The following is a 20,880-nucleotide window of genomic DNA, read 5'->3' on the forward strand; positions in this document are numbered from 1 at the left end:
CTAGTGGAGGATAAAACACACACACACACACACAAGCTGTGGAATTACACCTTCCTGACTTTACTAATCTTACTTCATGTATGTTCTCTCCTTTATTGCAAAAGCATAGTAAATCTGTTGCACCGAGACTCACAGCAAGACGGCGGAGGCAGGCTACCATCTCGGCCTGGTCCTTCAGGTTGGAGGTCTTGATGGAGCGAACCAGCTCCTCCTTCTGAGTCAGCCAGGAGTCAAATAGACACTGAGAGGAGACAAAGAAAGAACGAAAGAAGAGAGAGGAGAGGAGGGGAGAGAGAAGAAAGGAGAGGAGAGATCCAAAGAAATCCAAAGAAAAGAGAAGGTCGAGAGGGAAAAAATGAGCAGACAGGATGAGAGAGAAATCTTATCATGTGGAAGGAGGTGCACTTGCAGCCATTGTCTCCTGTTGCTACAGACAGCTCCTGACTGCAGCATCCTCCTCAGGCCTATTGTCTCTTCCTCTGCCCATGATTACAATATGAATGTTTCCGTTATCAGTGTAGGGACAGTTCATTTGCAGCCACAGCCCAAGGTGGTACTTTAACAAGCATTTAGTCAGAAAACGAGGGAAAATTGAATTCAATGTATTTCCTGATGTTTTGAATAATTAATCAAATTAAATTTGGCTCTTAGAGATGTCTGGAAGCCATTGCAGTGAATGATTCCTCATTCTAAAACACACTGGAGAGGTTATTTCGTGATGAATCTGCACTTATGTGGGTAAGTGAGTAATCACACTTCATGAAATGGGCCCTTAATGTCTCTCGTCCCACATTTGAGGCACATTATGCACAGGTACAACGTAAATACATACATGCACAGAGGCTTAATGTTATTGGATAAAAAAAATAACAGGAAAACAATCTCGTTAAACATCCCTAAATTGTCTCTCTAAATGAAAAAAATGAATGCTGATTTAATGCCAGTGTTGGAGCTTTAAAATGTCCATTGAATAAATTGAACAGTAAACAAAGTCTGGCTATGACCCTAAGGGGGGCAACGCAAATCCAGTTTATGGCTTTAATTAAGACTGATCAGTTAATCGTGTATAATCCAATGTTGTGATTTCAACTTCCTCAAATATTAATCACAGAACACGAGCAAAGCGGATATCCTGACACATTTAATTTCCTTTACATCATCTGCTGTGGCCGAAAATAATCAAGTGTAAAGACGCTAATGAAGGACAGAAAAAGGAGTCATTTCTAATAGAGTTGCAATCAAAATACATATTTACGCTGGAGATAAAGTCCTAACTAAGGTCTGCAATGCTTTCAGTGTTGTATTTGTGCACTTTAGTGTTGCTGCAATCACATTAGATATATATACGTGATTAGTTTTAAAGTCGTTCCATTCCTTTGGTGCAGACTGAAATCTCAACAACTATTGGATGGACTGCCAAGAAATTTACTGCAGACTTTTGGTCTTTGAATTATGTCCTTCCTTTTCCTGTTAAAACATAATAAGGTCAAAGTTTTAATTTTACTTTAATTTTATATTTGAGTTTGGTACCTGCAAAAGTAATGGGGATATCATTTTAGTGCAAATCGCCCCACTTTTTTCTTTTATTAACTATCCTTCAGTAATCATGAAGTCTGTTTCAGCTTAAAATGTCTGTTAAAGCCTGCAGAATGTGGGAGTAGACACGATCTGGATGATCTAATCTCATTATACATGCAGCAAATACCACCGTGATCCTGCTTCAGATCCACACATACACACAAATACCTGTTCATTAGTGAAGTGCTGCCATTTGAGTAAAATCTCCTGAAGCAGAATCCAGCGTTCTTCTGTCCATCTACAAATGGCTGCCCAGCGATCACCAAGCACCTGCACACAAACACACACACACAAAAATCATCTGTTAATGTCTATATTAGCAAAAAATTCCTTTTGAATTATTTCAACACAGGAACTGAAACACTTTCATCACGTTGCCTCAAAGGCAGATGGATTCACATTATCACTTGCCAGTTTAATTTTTTTTAGCTGCCAAAAATGCAGTTTGATTCCTGTTCCACTCCCTCCCAGAGGGACGGAGCTGATCATGATTGTGGAAGGGCATGAAATTCACAGACGGCGGGAACAAAATATCTCTATATTCTATCCAAGTGAATGGAGTACATTGACTGGGGAAATAAAATGATGACCTGGGGTATTTGTCAATGAAAATGCTTTTCCACTCTCCTTTTTTATAGCACTATTCCAATGCAGCACGGGGACAAAAGTGTAGGGACACTCCTGTGATCTGATCTGAAACATGTCTTCACAGAAGTTATAACTGATAATACTTTACATAAATAAGCCAATCAAACGTACTTACATCTGCTTTCAACTACATTATAGTGTTAAACCATTTGTTTGTTGTCTATAAACTGCTTCTTAATGAAAAAAAGGGGATTTAAATTCAAGTGTTTAGCAAAAAAGTTTGCCGTATTTCCATCTGCTCTTCTGAACTTTTCTTTGATCTGACCGAACATCAGCTGATAGATCGAATCCAATTTTGGTGTATGGATTTTTCCCATTCAATTTTAGCAAGATTTTTAGCTGATTTTTTCTATTTATAATGTGAATATGATTCATTCAATATCACCAACTTGATAATGATTTCAATGTTGGAGACTTTTTTTTTTTTTTTTTGTTTTGCTGAATCTTACAATCAAGTTTTCTGAAAACGACACCGTTTCAAACTACCTTATGGAAGAAGCACATTTCTACCTTACAAAGTACTCTGAATCACTCATCACACTCAGTATAAATGCACATAGTAGTTTCTTTCCGATCTACTGGGCACAGATGCTGTGAGCTGTAACAGTTTATTTTTCCTGACTTCACCTTATCGGCATATTGGCAGCTTGACGTTAGCTGAGTAAAAGGGGAGAGACACTCATTGGTTCCATTTGAGTGGCGAAGACAAAACTCTGTGTGTCCAATGACCAAAGTCATCAAAGTGACAGAGAGAGACAGACAGGAGGGGGGAGTTGGGAGGAAATGAAAAGACAATGAGATGCAAAAAAAAAGTGAGAGCCAAGCGAGCAGCTCAAGGCGAACATGGAGAGAGGCTCAGCAGGTTAATCTTAGGATGAATGGCCTGTAATTAATCAAGTGACAGTTCAACAGTGGGGAGAAACCAGGGAAGGCACCTTCCCATTTGCATTTTTACATTCCAGCACACAATGTTCTCTCTCATCTATTTATCCGTCTTATCTTGTCTTCACTAATAAAGAGCACTGCAGGAAACAACGCCGGCAAAACCTCCAGAAAGTCAAACTGCAAGTTGCATTAGGTATCTAATGATGTTAAATGTGATTATGCTTTGCATGCAGTGTTGTTACTGCTTAATACGAGGTGGTGAATTCAAGACACCAGCAGCAGCATTAATATATTTCTTCTTTTGGAAGGAGTTTCTGATTAAAGTTTGGGAGGAGAGATTCTCATTTTCAGCTAATCTGCTTTCCGTACAGAGCAGCTTACTTTTATCCACAGCTCTACAAGCCTTTTCTCCCTCAGGAGGAGTTTCAGTTGCATCCAATTATCCAAATTTCTTTATTTCCTGTTCATTTGTATCGCCAGCTTGGCCAAAATCTACCTCAGCTCATTCACTGGCACCTTCCTCAAAGATAACAGATTGAACTTCCCAAGATGAAATCACCATGACTCCCTCTTTTCTCCTCGCATCAGCTTCCTATTTTCCACCAGATCAGCTCTCCATCACAGTTCACATCACATGCAGCTCAGTGCGGACATCACAGCAAAATCTGCATCTGTGATCCAGACTGCAGTTTGACATCGCTGTTAAAATATGCTCTATTTGCTGTTCTCCTTACGCATGGACGAATTATCATGATAATGAACCTGTAACCCCATAGAATTTTAATGTCTGCATCAGGAAATTCAGGAAATGTAATGTCACTGATCTGCAATCCACACTGAGCTTCATTTAGAACTCTTCATTCTTCAAGGAACATTCAAAAAAGTAAGTAAGGACATAAATAAAAAAAGGTGGAAAAGTAAAAACTAGTGGAAATGGACGTAACAAGTCAGTCTCAACCTGTGCATGAAGAATTGAACTTAAAAGTCACGTAAATATCCAAAGGCATTGTGATTTCCACATGGTTTTCCATGGTTTGAGATTTTACTGGAGCTACTTTAACGACAGTCTGGTTGTGTCTTCTTCTGGAATGGTACTGCACTGGACTGCTGCACAGCTCGGCAACAATTAAGGAAAGTGTATTAGACAGCAGTGGAAATTGGTGATTGCAATTTTCATGTATTTCAGCTTTTTTCTTGCAGTGTATAGGAGTTAACAAGGGGAACTAAGGACCATACATCAGCGGCTAAGACAAGCATGGAGAATTAACCGCACAAACATGCAGCAACGTCTGGCTGCTGGCTGGAGTCTGTGTGATGATAACTTATAGAGTAAACAAAATCAGCAGAAAGCTACAACACAGAAGCACATCTCACTGGCAAGGTCTAATTACTGCACAACACCAAAGACAAAACTATCTCCAGTTCAATCTATTTTCCCAAGGAAACAACAACCAGAGTGTGGAGGAGCGAGAGAATGAGGGGGCAATGAGTGCACAGAGAGAGAAACTCTAGATGAAAATTTACCCATGAGGTATTTGACTTTCTAAGGAAACTCCCTCATGTTCTACATGATCTGCAAAGTGAGTCAGATTTGGTGTGTGTGTGTGTGTGTCCTTACCTGCAGTTTGCTCTCCAAGGCAGCAGTGGCACTGTCCCCACTGTTCTCATCCACCACCACCACCATGTGGGTAAGTGAGTTCACCCTCACCTGCTCCATCTCCAGGTCCTCCTGCAGGAGCTGCAACGCAGGAACACAACCATAAAACACAAAAAGTGGTTCTACTGATGGTGACCTAATGACAGAAAATGACTGAAAGCAACAGAAGTATTTTTGGTTTCCTGTAAGACCACCGGAGTTCACAACAGAACCATGTTTCAACTACATTCCCTTAACACTCGGAGGCAAATAGAACAGCCACCGTTAACACAACAGAAAGTTTCTTTTTGCATCGTAAACAGGATTATGACTTCAAGAATTGCTCATGTCAGAGCTGTACATCCTTAAATTCTTAATCTTAACTTTCAACTATAAGCTTGGTTTAAACTAGGGCTGGCCAAGTTAACGTGTTATTATCGCGTTAATGCATTTAATTAACGCCATTTAATTAACAATTATTTTATTACGCATTAATGAAATTTTGTTTCGTGAACAAGTGGGCAAAGGTTAGTTAGCTAGTGAGCAACAGACTTTAAAAATAATTACTATTAATAATTATTATTATATTATCAGCATTATTATTATTATTACCCTTAAAACACCCAAATCCTTGGGATTTGTTAACATCAAGACAAAAACAGGATGTTAAATTATTACTGAAGACACTATGTTCAAACACAACAACTTTAAAGTCCCAAGCTGAGAGGGTTCAACACCAGCAGTCTACAGTAGACCTGAGATGGCGGCAAAGGTGCTTATATAAACTCTTCCCCCTGAGGCCAGCTACACCTGGTTGAGCAATTAGGATTTAGAACACCTGGTCAGGGGTAGTGAAGACAGGAGGGGAGAAGGGACAAACAGTACAAAAGAGCATATATGGCCCTAACATGTACACACCATATTTCAAGACAATGTAAAAGAAAGGAGGGAGAAGGAGCTTTCAGTTCATGGAAACACAGTCTTAATATTTCCTGCTTGTGATTATGCACAACAAGCAACACATGGACAGAAGTGAATTTAAGAGCCCCAATAGGAAAAATTAATGAAACCAAAACTCCTTGTAAAAACTGCATTAAAAGAGGAGAAGTTATGAACATTTGTCTGAATAGACATAAACACAACTAGCTGCCACATGTAATTAGAGTTTTATAAGTACTAAACTCTCCACTTTTTAATCATTTCCACTCTTCAATCTGTATACAAGAACCTCGTACAAAAACTACTACAAATGTAAAAGCCTGAAAGCGTGTTAATCTAGTGATATTGCTTAAACCCCCTATGGCTGGTAACAGCATCGAGTGCTCAAATTTTCTCTGAAAGCCTCCACTTTCTGAAAATGATTTCTCCACTGGTTGCATTCGCACTCAGAGTTTACAGATTGTAGCAGGGACAAAATAGTACCTGAGTTTACTTTCTTTGTTTTTGGAGAAAACCTGAGATTTATAAGTGAAAGACAGCGGGTTGTGTTTGATATGTGTCCTAACTCGTGGGGTAAAATTGAAGTCGGAGCCTATTTTCCGTTCCCCATCTTTTAAGTGGCAAAAAAGCCAAACATAACTGATCCTACTGTCAACACACAGCCATCAATACCCTCAAACTGAGCCAGTTAAATTCTTAAATGTTTACCAGTGAATTAAATTTCAGCAACTTTCATGTGCTGACGTTGGCTAATTGTTGCTTCTCCTCTGCTGGAGTCTCTGCTGGATTTCTGTGTTAAATCTATTTTGACAGAGACTCCTACAGCGAGAAGAGAGTGAAACCTTTTGACAAGAGTTTGTACACAGTTGGCTAATTGGATGCTTTTAGTTGTCAGAGATCTTTAAATCTGCCAAATGAACAGAATGGGTGAAAATGGGTGCAGAGCAGAGCCTCGCACTCTTGCAATCAATTATTTCTCTGGTGAGAATGATGATTCATTCTTGAGAATTTCTCTGTCACGTTGGCGTAAGAACTGAGATTTCAGTTTCATTCATGACCTTGAAAACAGCAGATTCCCTTTCATATAATGACAACAGTAATAGCTTTATTTGTACAGCACATTTTAGAGCATTTAGTTAAGACAGTGCTTCACAAAATGATAAAACCCAAGGACAAAAGATAAATTCAGCATGATTAAAATCTTAGCTGATGCACTTTTAATACTGAAAATGTTGTGCAGTTCAGAAGGTGCAGCTCAAACATTTGAAACTGTTGAAATATTGAAAGAAGTTTCAATTTTGAATTGACCGCTAAATGAAGCTGAAGAAAGGCACTGAATGATAAATTGTGAGGGGTCTCAGGCATTAGTGACAGTTCAAGTGTACAAACTAAAAAAAAATGTTGTAATGTGTAAGATGGAGAGTACTGGAAATAAACTGTATAATTTGTGTACGTTGTGGGAAGAGCAGAGGAGTTGAAAACTGAAGATCTGAAAGGTTTTGGAGTGGAAGAATTGAAATGAGATGAGACTTATTTTTCTATTGTAGCTTGCTTTATTGTGCTACAGTAATTTTGTTCAAAGCTGTCAAATCAGCAAGCTAACTTACTGGATAGAGCTTCAGAAAAGTGTTGGCAGCAGGAAAGTCAAAACAAATATGTCAGCAAAGCCTTCTGCACCCTCCTTTTCTTTCCCTAATTTCTCAGGTTTTGATACCAATAAGAACACACGAAAAAAAGCTGAGTCCAAGCCACAGTTTTTCCCTCTGCTTTCCTTTCCAAGAATAAAGACTTACTGGTGTGGACAGATTACTGAGCAAGGATACTGGGCAAAGACCCAGAAGCAAGAGGGTGTAGTACATTTTATTTCTTCAGTATTTTGTATAATATTTGTAGACCAATGTCACTGTGGAACTGTTTTGACAGGAAGTAACCTTGATGCTGTCACCTGGATAAATGAACTGAAGTAAAACCCTTGAGATAATTTGAGCTGCTTCAGATTAGATTTGTACATGTTGGATGTTAAAATTTGTACACAACTACGCACTGGTCAGTTAACTAATTCTGTAACAATGATGAAAGTGTGCAGAGCTGCCCACCTTGTGCTCTTCCACCTGATGCTTGACATCCTCCAGGTCAGGACCCAGTGGCTGAGCCCCCATCCTCTTAATCCGTGCCTCTGTCACATCCAACCAGTCTGTGAGTTGCTGCAGCTGCTGGTGCTGCAGGTCCATCAGGACCTCATGGAGTCTGGGAGTGAGAGACGATCAAGTGAGGCCGTTAATTACACGCTGATACCTCGGGCCGTTATCAAAAACAGAAGCTTGCTCAAGAATAGTTCAGAAGGGCGAAAGGTCTGGTTTAACACGCTGAGGCCCCAAGCAATGACCACAGCTGGTTTAATTGGTAGAGATGGTAAAAACCACCTATCCCACTCTTACATTCACCCCAGTATTAAAACAGCCTATTTTGTCTAAGAGATATTTGGTAGTCATGGCCATGTGTGCACAGCTTTGTGCTTGAATCAACAAGATTATCAAAGGAGATAACTGAACAGTTAATTAAATTTGGCTCTGTGTCAGTTATCATCTGATTCACCATAATTAGAAAAGCCCCTGAGTAAAAGCCCCCTTTATATACATGAATGTTGGTGACTGTGGGGGCCTTCACTCATTGTGTAAAAAGAAATGAAACCTTTGACCTGTGCTAATCTTTAGTTTTGGATTATGAGTATGTGTGTGCTTTGTTTTTTTATTGTCTCCAGGATTTCATTCCCAAAACCAATTGCAGCCAAATTTTCCTTTGTTTCATCCACATTTGCTGGCATTATATGGTTTGGAAATGTTTCCAAAACTGCATGGAAACACGCTCCCAATTTCCAACATAGTGATGTTTAGTGGGAAAGACCAACCTAAAATGCTTTTTTGCTACCTGCTCTGTCTCTCCATGCTAGCCACTCTTAAGTGCTCCCATCGAGAGTTCAGAAGGCTCATCTGCTCCCTGACTTCCGAGTCCTCCTCCTCGCTTAGGTTCCCCTCCCCAAGGAGGGCAGCGCCGGCCCGGAGGACCCGCCCCACGCTGCCCTGGTGGGTGGTCAGCTCCACCATGTACCCCTGGTGAGAGACAGAATGAAACATTTCACACGCACATATTCATAACAATTCCACTCATTTTGCCTAATTGCCCCCTCAAAAATAAGAGGAGTGACTCGCATCACTGCTCCCACAGAATGACCCCTCTCTGTTCACTTTAACTACTCTCAAAATACATTTCCACCCCTCACCTTCACACTTAATCTATTTTCTCTGAACACTTAACTCTCATATGGTCCTTCTCGGGTCCAGCACAGCAAAATGGTCAGGGTTAATTTCATTTGGAGAGTGTAAAAGTCGATAGTAAGCCAGTGGTTCTGTAAGCCCACATCCATAAGAGTCAATTTAGCTCTTAAAGTTAGCTTTAAAACAGCTGCTCAGCGCTGCATCGGTTCTGCAAAATCCACACATGAATTCAAATTAGGTTACAAACACTGGAGTTTCTCACTGATAAGGAGCCAAGGGACTCTCATCTTGCTGTTTAATTGACCTGGGCATGTGCTATGTACCCAAAATGTAGCTTTTGGTCACAGTTTCTTCTTTTTGCTGTGCTGATTTCTTTAGATGTTTGTCTGCCAACAAACAATAGAGATTGCTCGTTGGTGATGGTACAATTTATACTCATTACTGCAGTCGTTTCAAGGAGGGTCATTTCTTTCTGTAACTCCACAGTTTTATGAGTTATTGGACAAGGTATGCTGTTACAGATTGATTGTGGCTATTACTTGAACTTGTTTGTTGTCTTTTTCAACTGGATTTCGTCTGTGCAACACGGACTTAAAGAGAAAAGATTCTGTGCAGTTTCTTGTTTACAGCTACCAAGCACATTATTGCTGTTCTGTTACCACTGCAAGCAGGCACTGACTTTAAATATTTAACATCTCATTACAGTATCATTTATGTGTTTTCCTTGCCAAACACATCAAGACACTCTTGTACCAAATGGATGTTGAACAAAAAAATAATCCCTTTTTCATATATAGTACAACTAATTACAGCCCCTAAACTGCTTTGGCTCCAGTCTCATGTGTGTGGAAGTGCTCCACTAACAATTTATTTTTGACACAATGAGGTTTTGAAGAGGTACTACAGCAAATTCAGTGTAGTATGAAACAGATGGTCTGCTAATAATAAAAAAGGAAGCTGTTCTGACTGTAACTAATAAATGTCCCCATATTATACACTTGGACTTTGCTGCTCTGGGTCTCACCTCATGTGTGTGGAACTGCTCCTTCACCTCCTCCACATTGTCCGAGATGGGAGGCTGACCCTGGAGCCCATCTTCGGCCGACAGCAGCCATGTCAGCACCTTAAAATTCAAATCAATGTAACATAATTAAAGGATATTCTTTTTTATTTATTATTATTCTTAGCCAATCCCATGAAAACCATTTGATTACTTCAAGTGCACCTCACAAAAGGGGACTGTTTTCAATGGCAGACTGACCTACACTCAGTGATCCAGTGAGTGTTTGTGGCAGTAAAGAGACGTATATGGGACTAAGTCACAATAAACGGCAGTGTGTGTGTTCACTGATGTGTTTTTAATAGCTTCTGAACAACAATGGAGCTCCTTGGCACAGAGGGATGAGATACATTAGGCTTAGAATGCACACACACAGTACTAGGAAACATATATTGTTGCTTTGGGTTTGCACATGGGAACTGTAGAGGAAGAAACATTCAGATTATTAGCAGACTTATGGCTTTAACAGAAGAAGACTCAAAATTACAGGAAACATTAATTTGTCAGCACCATAGTATCATACCTCCTCCAGTGCAGCTTGGTAGCTCTCCAGGCTGGTGGAGCCTGGAGGCAGAGGACTGAGGCCTCGCTGGAGCTCTTCCTGGCCAGGACTTAGAAACTAGAGAAAAAAGGGATGGATAAGAGATGGAATGTTATTACGCAGAGGGATATGAACAGAAACAGAGGAATAGAGGGTATCCGGGGTTAGATGAAGGGTTCCAAGATAGAGGGAATAAAGGAAGAAAAGGTGGAAATGGGAAAATGAAACAGACAGTATGTTAGAAGTGACAGAAAGGGGGGGTAGGGAGGTAGAGAGATGAGTATAAAAAAAAACAGGCAGCATAAAAGAAAGGTGGGAGACAGAAGACAGAGAGAGATGAGGAGAGGCCTGTTAGTGTTAGCCATTACTGGTGCCGAGAAGCAGTTCTGGCCTTTGTCCAACCTTAACAACTTGTCCTCTTTCTCTCTGGGTCTCTCTTCCTCTCTCTCCCCATATCTTTCTTTGTGTGCCCACTACTGATCTGGACACTAACAACTTCTCTCTTTTTATCTCTGCTCCACGCTCCTCCTCTGTCTCTATTCTTCTCTCTGGTAATAAGGTCCTGAAAAGATACACAAGGCCTTTCCACAGTGCTGATAACCGTCCTGCCTCAGTCAGCACTGTTCTCCCTGCTGCCTGTTTTGTATCACAAATGTGTTTGGTTTTGTCTGAGACTTAGAAATTAGTCTGCACTGACAGAGTTTATAGTTTGAAAAACAATCGAATATAAAATGCCAGACATTTAGATTCCTGACAGTCGAAGACATGCTCTTTATTTTAAATTCTACCTTTGTGCATTGTGTTGTCCATACGAAACATGTTTGACTGTGGCAAACTGAAGACAATCCATTGTAAAATGTCAACTCTACTTTGCATATCCTTGAAAGTAAAACTTGGTTTTGATGAGACAGGTTTTTATGCTAAGTTCTGCTTTACATCCTGCATTTCAAAGAACAGTGGGTGTGCTTGAACGAAGCTTATCTGACAAATTATCTTTTCTTTTTTCAGTGTCTTTTAGGTGCCAGCCGAGTTGAGTCAAGCACCCTGCTGGTACATTAAATATTTGACACAGTCTCTGAATGTATTCCACCCAAGTCAGAGCAAATTATGGGCCACAATTCCAAATGCAGCCCAGGGTGACAGGCTTTGAAAATGCATCTAAATAAACAAAATCTTTTAAAAATTTTGGATTAGAAAGTACAAGACAGGATGAATGTATAGTAACAAGGTAACTCTGTTTTTGTATTTCAGGCTGCTGTAGGTGCTGTTGGATACAACAGATACCAAACACACTTGCCTGTTAGTTTGTGCTTCTTTTTCAAGGCAGCGATGTGCAGAGTGGCTCTGTAGCTTGGATTAGCAACACTTCAGGAAGAACTACTTGGTAACAGAAAAATGTGCTAATTTTAAGTTAATTGAGAAGACTGGCTGAATTTGACACTAGAGCCAACAGCTGATTAGCCCAGCTTAAAGCATAAAGACTTATTACTGCTTGAAATAGCTAGCATAGTTCTGATCCAAAGCTCAAAAATTCAACTACCAACACATTCTGTGGTTTACGATCAAGATTGAAATAGAGATTTGTCAACTTCTGTTTGAGTATGGATTAAATAAAGGAGATAAACTAAAAGGTGAACTGTAACAGTGCTGGTAGGAGTTAAACTTCGGAAAGAGCCATGTTAGGTGTTTCATCTCCTTCAAGTCTTTATACTCCGCAAAGTAAAGTCATGACAGTGTCATAATATCAGGTTTTCAACATTTTAATTCATAGTATTGCTCACCTACATCAGTTAACTAAGCATCGCTACTGATAAATAAAGAAGACACCAAAAGCACGGTTCGCATCAGTCACAATGCAAAAACTGTCCCATGTAACAAGTCCAACGGCGCTGTACCAGTCATAAAATATTATTTGATTCACCACAAATAAAATTCTGACTATAATTCAACTTATCAAAGTGTTTTCACAAGTAAAAGGTATGAGACCATACCACTTCTCAAAAACAAAATAACAATAATTAATAACTACTCTGAATCAGGAAGAGTCACTGAAACAAATTTTTCAAGCTCAGTCGTTGACTTGCTATGATGGACATTTTTTGTCAATGACAGAGACAAACAAGGGCAGACAAAACAACAAGTGAGCAGCCAAAGCATGCACCGACAGATGGACATTTGGCATTGGGTGTTAGTGTTGCAAGACACGGACCTGATCAGTAAAACGCCTCCTCTTTTGCTCGGGCGACTTGACATATGCAGCCTGGGTGTAGGCATAGCTTTTATAGCGAGGCTGAGGGGAGGGGCTCCGCACTCGGCCCTGAGCCACACTCACTGTGATCTGAGAGAGAGATGGAGAGAACAGGACAGAGGCAGAGGGAGAAAGAGTAGGCATGAGGGGTAGGAAAGGACAGAGAAGAGAGGAAGACAGAATAAGAGAGGTGAAAGAGTACAAAACATAGAGCGAAAGATCCAAAAGCCAAATTATACAGAGGGAGAAAAAGAGGAAAGTGAAGATGCCAGAAAGTTAGAGGAGAAGAAGAAGGCATGGGAGTATACAAGGAGAGAGTGATGAAAAATTGAGATGAGGTGCGACGAGAAAGAAAGGCAAAATAAATAAATAAATAAAATAAAAGAAGTGGAAAAAAAAAGAAAACATGAATAATCACACATAAGCTCTGTTTCCATCCAAATGTCAAGCTAATTTTTGGTGAACTTTCAAAAGGGCATAAATAAAAAATAAAACTTACAGATTAGTGTCAAGAATATGAGAAAAATGACAAGTCTCAAAAATTAATAACAGGCCAGTAGTAATTTATTTTATGTTATAAATGTTGCCATATCTCAAGCTGTCCAAAAATGAAAACAAGAAAAAAAATGCCACAAACTAAACTCGACCAACATATCAAAACAGCCACAGTTACTCCACGGACTTTTATACTACTCCCTGTTCAGAATTTACTCAAAGTAGTTCATTTAGCAAAATGAATGATAGAAGGATTATACACTCAGAGGTTTTGGTGCTAAGATCTTACTTTGACTTTGACATGACCAGCAGCTAATGGCGATTAATGTTAGCAAACCTTAAGTTATTAGCAATTAGATTATTTCAGAATTGTATCTAGCGATTGTCACTTGTGGCCAACATTGGCTGCCGTTTTCACTTTAAAGTAAAGGTTTGCCATTTCAGACGTTATGATTGAAATAACTGATGCATTCATGTGTAAGTAAAATTTTATTCCTCTGAAGTTGTGTTACTGTAGTTTAGACAATATATAGAATCTGTAATACTTGTATCATGAAACCTGAAACTTTAATGAATCAGTTAAAGAGAAAAATGATGAAATAAAGTAAAATACATTGAACACAGCACCTAAAATGGACTTTCCAAGATTATGTTTATATTATGTTTTTTCCTTAAAGGTAAAGACACTTGAGCAGTAATCTGATTAGATATTATGGTCTTCATATATGACACTTGATAAAAACATTGGATGGAAACCCAGCCACAGATAATGCAGACAGGAGAGAGACAGACGGAGAACAGACGTGTTATGCAGAAGATGTGGACAGAATGAACAACAGGCAGGAGCACAGAGTCAAAGCTGGTGTTGTTGTGAGCAGCTCCAGTTCCTACAGATTCATCACACACATCAACACCAACAGCTTTCCTGACACACTCTTCCTGCCTGCTGGTATTTGACAGTCATCAGATTTACACTTTCTTTTCTCTCCAGGGCAGAGAAGAGATCACCAACCTGTTCGGCATAAACATCCTGCTTCACACTCAGGCAGATTTATTGCAAACTAGTAGCAGCTCTGTAAAACTGCAGCCCTCAGCATCACCTGTCAGTTACCGGCTCTGAGATCTCATGAAGGCTTTACACTGACAAGTTGAACTTCAAAATGAGATTCCAGATAAGGTGCTTTTCTGTTTTTCTTTATTCTTTTTTTTTAGTAGATCCAGAAGTTTTGGTAGCAGTTACAAGTAGAAGTCAACCTTTGTCTCTAACAGACAGAAACAACTTCCTAACAGGGTTAGAAATATTTATTTTCAATCACTTATGATTAATCAGTTGTAATAGTAACTAAAAAGTATTTGAAATTATTTTAAAAATGATCTTATTCAAAATGGTTAAATACTATATATTTATTTAAAGGAACTAACTCATTTAAATCTCTCTAATCAAGTTTGTTTAGTTACAGCGGTGACTTCCTGCATCTAAATAGCATCTGAGTTTTGAGTTCAGTGTGTGGATTCAACATACAAGAAACAACTTGTTACATTTGGGCTTTACAGGCACTGCTGGGCAGCTTTTGTTACCTCTGGACAGAGCAAGTCCAGCTGTTTCCATTCTAAGCTGAGCTAAGCTAAGATAAGCTACTTGACTCCGAGCTTCATAGTAAACATCCATACGTTTGTGGCATCAGCAGTACACCAGTAGTAGGTTCAACTACTTTGACATTAGGAGATGCAGCAGTGGGAAAGTGGAAGAAAACAAGGTTAAACAGAAGTGTAGGAGTGCTGCACACAAAAGTGTTCTGCTACTAAATTATTTATGTTTTGGTGATAATCTGCACATTCTCTCCAAATGTTTCAGATGAATGATGAAATATTAAAAGATCTCTTAGCTCTTGTTATTGTTGTTGTTATACACAGACTGAATGCTACAGGCTTAGAGGGCTGTGGCGAAACCGGGAAAAAATGTGTCCACATACTTTTACCCTTAAAGGGTGGATAACATTTTCACTGTAACAAACTCACAAGTGCAACACTAAGACATCATCAGTGGAGTTTAAATGTGTGTGTGCAGTTTAGGATTTCTCCACTGAAATTAAACAACAGTCAGATCAGAAAAAATTCAGTCAGGTGCCAGAAAGCTGAGCTCTTATTTTGAATGGCCAAATAACTTCTTAATTGATGGCTGATTCTCCTTCTTGTTTGACATTCCCAAGATGCCTTTTTCGAAGACAGCCGAGTGAGCTGCTGCATCGCCGACACCAAGTCAACCATTCTCCCACAGACATCATAAAAGTTTAATCTCTCTCTGTCTCTGCGCTTTCTCCCCAGCAATCAAGCTCCCCTTTCACCTCCATCGCCTGTCTCACTTCTCCGTCTCTCTTTTCTCCTCCTCTTCAGCTGTCATTGTTTCTGTGTCTGTCTTCCGCCTCTGTTTTACCCCTCACTGTTTTCCCCTTTCTCTCTTTCAAGGTGGATTAGGTGTTTTTCTTGCTGTAAAGAGCAGACAGCCAGAGGCGACCGAGTCCTGTGGATCAAACGGTTCCTGGCAAATAACTCTCAGCGTTTGTTTTCACCTGCCCTGAGCACCAGACGGGTGGGGTTTAGTGCTTCAGGACACCTCAGATAATGTGAGAAAAAGCTGGTTTTGTCTACTTTTAAGCAATTGCCTCAAACTTTGTATTTAGTAATTTTTCCTGCTTTTTTTTTTATTTTTTGTTATTTTTTGGCCATGAAAAAGCTCTTCTCCTCCCTGAGTCCCAGGTGGCATTAGTGTGGTGTTGATGTAAGGAGGTGGTGACAGCACCGCTTTGATGATGACAGACGAGGGAGGAGGCAGATAATAGCCGCTGTCAGTTACTCTTTTTTTCCCTCCCGTCTTTCCTCTCCGTCTCTCGTTTTATTGCCATCTGACTTGTTCCTCGCACTCCCTATTTGTCTGCTCCATCTCACTCTTCATCCCCCTCCTCTCCACCTCTTCATCTTTCTGTACATCTTTATATATCTTCACACCTTCTCACTTCCTCTCCTCTCCCTCGTATCTTCTCGTCAAAATCGACGCCTACCTCTCCCACTTTTCTCTCTTTATGTCCGTTTTTCTCACCTTCTGTCTGATTCCCAGAAGCAAAAGGCCTGCAGTTTCTCTCCACTCTCAGACAGAGAGCTGATGGAGGGAGGGGTTGATGTGGTCATTAAACTGAGTGAGATAATAATATTACCAGCCATTACTCCAGGAAGCTCACTCCATCCTGCTGCGATTCGGCACGATAGCATGACACTGACCTCAGCTTAACTCAGCTCGAAAGGTCAGCGCTGGTAGATCTAATTTGTGTCTCGAGATTTGGTCGATTCTTTATAGCACTTTCATTCTGTCTCAATTTAGGGGTCAATTTTCATTGTGACGCCCACAAGTTTTAGTTGCTGAGAGAATGGAGGGATAGATTTGTCTCTTCCTTTTTGAAAGATGACTACATCTTGCTTCATGCCTCGGAACAAGCTTGGGGAAGTTAGCGGGGAAAAGAACATCTGCTTGCCTTGCTGCCTCTGAGACTCTAACCTGAATATGTGGCTACAAAATGGATGGATGGGTGGACGAATGGACAGATGGATGGTGATTAGATAGATGCTTAATTGAAGTTTCAAACTCAGGTTTGGGAATATAAACTGTAACTGATGGTCAATTATTTCAGTCCTGTTACTGACTGTGTTTCTGTTTCATGCCAGTATTTACTCAAACAGGCAGAGCAAACTAAGGAGTACACTAATTAAAACCAAATATTTCCTTATTTTCAAGCTTTTTTGCAACTGCTGTGAAGTACAGCTTTAAGCAACACTATCTGTCATTTAAAAACAATAACATGCTCTTGTTTTTACGGCTGAAAAGTTAAATTCATTAGCAATAAAACACACTATTGCTAAATCTGACACTCAAGGGACTTTAGCTACATTCTCACTTGCCTGGTCTGTGGATTATGGGCTTACATGAGCTTACTGCAGCTCGATATTGTTGTGTAACTGACATGACTCAATCAGTCCACTGTTACAGTATACCATATGTCAGCATTTACTATTATCTTGTTATTGTGTCTTTTCTTTAAAGGGAGCCTCTGTTCCAATAGCTTATGTGAATCAGTGTATTCTCTTATTTATCATTCCTTTCATCACCCTGAAATAATAAAATATGTTCCTGGGATTTTCTTTCTATATTCTATGACAAATTGAATCCACAGCAGCTGCTATAAGACACTGAAACCTTTGTGGCTTTTACAAAGTTTAACAATGATTACTTTGACAGTACAGAAAAAAGCTACAGCTCCCATGAAATCTGCAAGTGCAGCATAACAGGTACTTCTAACTTGGTCTCATCCATCCATCCATCCATCCATCCATCTTCTTCCGCTTCATCCGGGACTGGGTCGCAGGGGTAGCAGCTTGAGCAGGGATGCCCAGACTTCCCTCTCCCCAGACACTTTCTCCAGCTCTTCCGGGCAGACCCCAAGGCATTCCCGGGCCAGCCGAGTGACATAGTCCCTCCAGCGTGCCCCGGGTCTTACTCGGGGCCTTCTCCCGATGGGGCATGCCTGGAACACCTCCCCAGGAAGGCGTCCAGGGGGCATCCGAAACAAATGCCCGAGCCACCTCAGCTGGCTCCTTTCGACGTGGAGGAGCAGCGGCTCTACTCCGAGCTCCTCCCGGGTGACAGAGCTCCTCACCCTATCCCTAAGGGAGCGCCCCGCCACCCTGCGAAGAAAGCTCATTTCAGCCGCTTGTATCCGAGATCTCGTTCTTTCGGTCATGACCCAAAGTTCATGACCATAGGTGACATCCATGTCCTTCAACAATCTCACTAAATTTACTGAACCTTTTCTATCAGTTTAAGTTAAGTGAGAAATCAAATCCAACTGTGATGGAGAAAGAAAGTAATAGCGGCTGGCGAGCTCTGGTAAAACATAACCAGCCTTGCTTAAAGGTCCAGGTTCTCTTAAGTCCCCCTAAATCCTACACACTGGAGCTTTAACAGAGTAGTTTTGACTGATGCAGGTTAATGTGGTGAAGGAGTTATGGCATTATCTTTCCACATATTTTCCCTTTTTCATACATTTTCTCTTGATTCATTCCAAGGTTCAACACCAGGTAAATAAACTCAAGGCTATGTCGTGCACGGCACAGATTTAATACCTTTGTTACTTTTTGACTTGTCTTTTTAAAATTTGGTTCAAGGCAGAGGTGAAATTGTTTATTTTTCAAAGCACACCCACACAACAATAATGCTCCACAAAATAAGACTGACCTGAAATGATCTTCTTCTGTTTAATATAATTTCAGAAGCAATAATGCTCATATTCTTGGGCTCTCTGTGCCAACTCCTCTGCTGTTACAATCTTAATATTTGACATAAATTTGCCGCAGTTTCTCCTCTTAATGAGGCCTTGTGATTAAAGTAGTCGTGATAATCTGCTCACTGCTGGTTGCTTTGGGAAACCTGCATCATGCTATCAAATGACTCATTATCCAATTTATCATTAAAAAGTAGAACCCAAACAGTGTTTCTCTTAAGCTTTTAAACCATGCTTGTGAGTATGCTGGTTAACAATTTTATTCTGCAGAGGTCCAGGGAGCGAGGGAGTCTCAAATCTCCCCTAATCTCTTTCTTTACTGCTTATACACATCTAAAAATGAGATGTCTCTGCAGTAATGCAGTTACATGACCCTTCATTATCAAATTTATTCTCAAAGATATCCAAATCTCTGTGGATTCCTTTGATGAATTCTGTTCCTGGTGTTGCTGTATGGCTGCTTTAAGACAAGTTAGACAACATGTTAGAGTAGGGATCATCCCCTCTTTCACCCCCTTCAGTTTCACTCAAAAGCTCCAACAGAGAGAGGGTCCTGCTGGGAATTTCACAAACCCACTTAGTAATGTTGATAAAGTGGCAGGTTTCCAGGATAGCAGGATGGTAAGTGTTGATACTTCGAAGGAGTGAAAACTCATTTTACAACTGGGTTAGATAATCCTGTTCTGGAGCTGATAATGTGCAGTGTACAAACAACTGCAGTCATTTAGTTGTATAATATGCAATACCACAGAGTCTACTTGGATATTATTATTTAGTGTGGGTGCTGCCTCAATAACAAAGTAATGAAATATGAAGAAAGTAGCTCCAAATACCAAGTGAGTGTGCATAGTTGAGAACAGACACAGTGCATGCAGTGCAAAGGCTCATGGGAAATAAATCACGACATCCTACTTGTTGTCATATCACTAAGCCATCGTGGTAATAGCTAACTGCACAGACACAATGATAACAATGGCTGCAGTGAAGACTGTCACCATCCACAGAGCTCCCATGGCGGGTCAATCCAACATGTGGTAGCACAGAGACGACAGAGGCATGTTACTATGGTAACAAGACGCCATGCTTATATGAGAAAATGTAGGGCTCATCAGTTTTGGATCCCCCCCCCCCCACCAAAAAAAAAAAAAAAAAATTTACAGATGTGAGAATGACAATTGTTAACTGCAATGCAGCCACTCAGTAGTTGAGTGGTTGCATTGTGTTAATCTGATGGTAGTTATTTCTGACTTACAGCGTTACAGGCCCATTCAGATTTCTGTCGTGACTTAATTAAATAAAACTCTGGCTCTTACTCAGACATGAGACTGACATGTTAAATTGCTTTCACATTTATGTAATAAGCCTGTGTGAAAGGGGCTTTAGTGATACTATGAAAGTAAGGAAAAAGTTGAGTTCTGCATTGGTGGGCAAAGAAGTTTAGTCTTTATTGTATTTTCTAGGAAATTTCTTTTTTTTAATGACCCCTGCCTTCCAGATTACAGATTCATACTAAAACATTGACAGGTAGGTAATTTTCTTCCCATTTTTCTCTTCACTGTCGACTATTGGAAGATTTTTTTGAGCTTAATTAGTGTAAACCACAGCAATGAGTGTTTTCTTATATTGGGAAACACCTTTAAAGTGCATAAGAACATCAAATCTGAGATATATATTTAAAGTTGTTTAAAAAAAAAATCAAAACCAGTGAGCCATGAAAGTATCACATGACAATCACACTGAAAAAAACATGTGTGTGTGTGTGTGCGTCTAACCTGCTGGGAGAAGCGCTGCTGGGTCTGGATCTGGTAGTGCTCCTCTGTCGTCACCCGGGAGATGCTGGCCGCGGCCGCTCGTGGCAGCGTCTCCACCTCCTTGATGGCTTCCATGGAAATGCTTTGGGGAAGCACCTGGAAGAGGGACGTCACGTACATGATGACACTCTTCTTGTCAGGGTGAGGCACCGCCACATCTGAGGAGCAGACACGTGAGAGAAATACAGTTGATTTCAAAATACATGAATAAAGACCCTTTCTTGTTTATAGGGAAGCCTTAGAAACACTAAATATTTAGTGTTTTACATTCAGTGATAAATATTGTAAAGAAAGAAACTGGTCACCATGTCCCCTAAGTCTAACTCAAGATTTAGACAAGTGGCCTAAATCTCTTTATTATTAAGGCAATATTTTTGAACCAACAATTAAAATGAAAAATACAAATGCAAAAATGCAATCAATGGAGCATGCAA

The 20,880-nt window shown here is 40.1% G+C and overlaps 1 protein-coding gene across 11 annotated transcripts in view; it reads right to left on the reverse strand.

Moving 5' to 3' along the window:
• dmd (dystrophin) overlaps positions 1-20,880 on the reverse strand; it is a 227,969-nt gene that overhangs the window by 112,796 nt on the left and 94,293 nt on the right. For 10 of the 11 annotated variants that reach the window (XM_046382003.1, XM_046382001.1, XM_046381999.1 and 7 more), the window contains exons 9-17: positions 20,408-20,604; positions 12,772-12,900; positions 10,545-10,640; positions 9,986-10,084; positions 8,615-8,796; positions 7,783-7,933; positions 4,730-4,849; positions 1,747-1,848; positions 134-241 (exon numbers count right to left, since the gene is read on the reverse strand). In XM_046382003.1, the coding sequence (XP_046237959.1) occupies positions 134-241; positions 1,747-1,848; positions 4,730-4,849; positions 7,783-7,933; positions 8,615-8,796; positions 9,986-10,084; positions 10,545-10,640; positions 12,772-12,900; positions 20,408-20,604 (1,184 nt within the window). The remainder of the gene's footprint in view (positions 1-133; positions 242-1,746; positions 1,849-4,729; positions 4,850-7,782; positions 7,934-8,614; positions 8,797-9,985; positions 10,085-10,544; positions 10,641-12,771; positions 12,901-20,407; positions 20,605-20,880) is intronic. The other variant, XM_046382004.1, reaches the window with a different exon arrangement.

This window comes from Scatophagus argus, chromosome 24 (assembly GCF_020382885.2).
Source record: "Scatophagus argus isolate fScaArg1 chromosome 24, fScaArg1.pri, whole genome shotgun sequence".
Lineage (NCBI taxonomy): Eukaryota > Metazoa > Chordata > Actinopteri > Scatophagidae > Scatophagus > Scatophagus argus.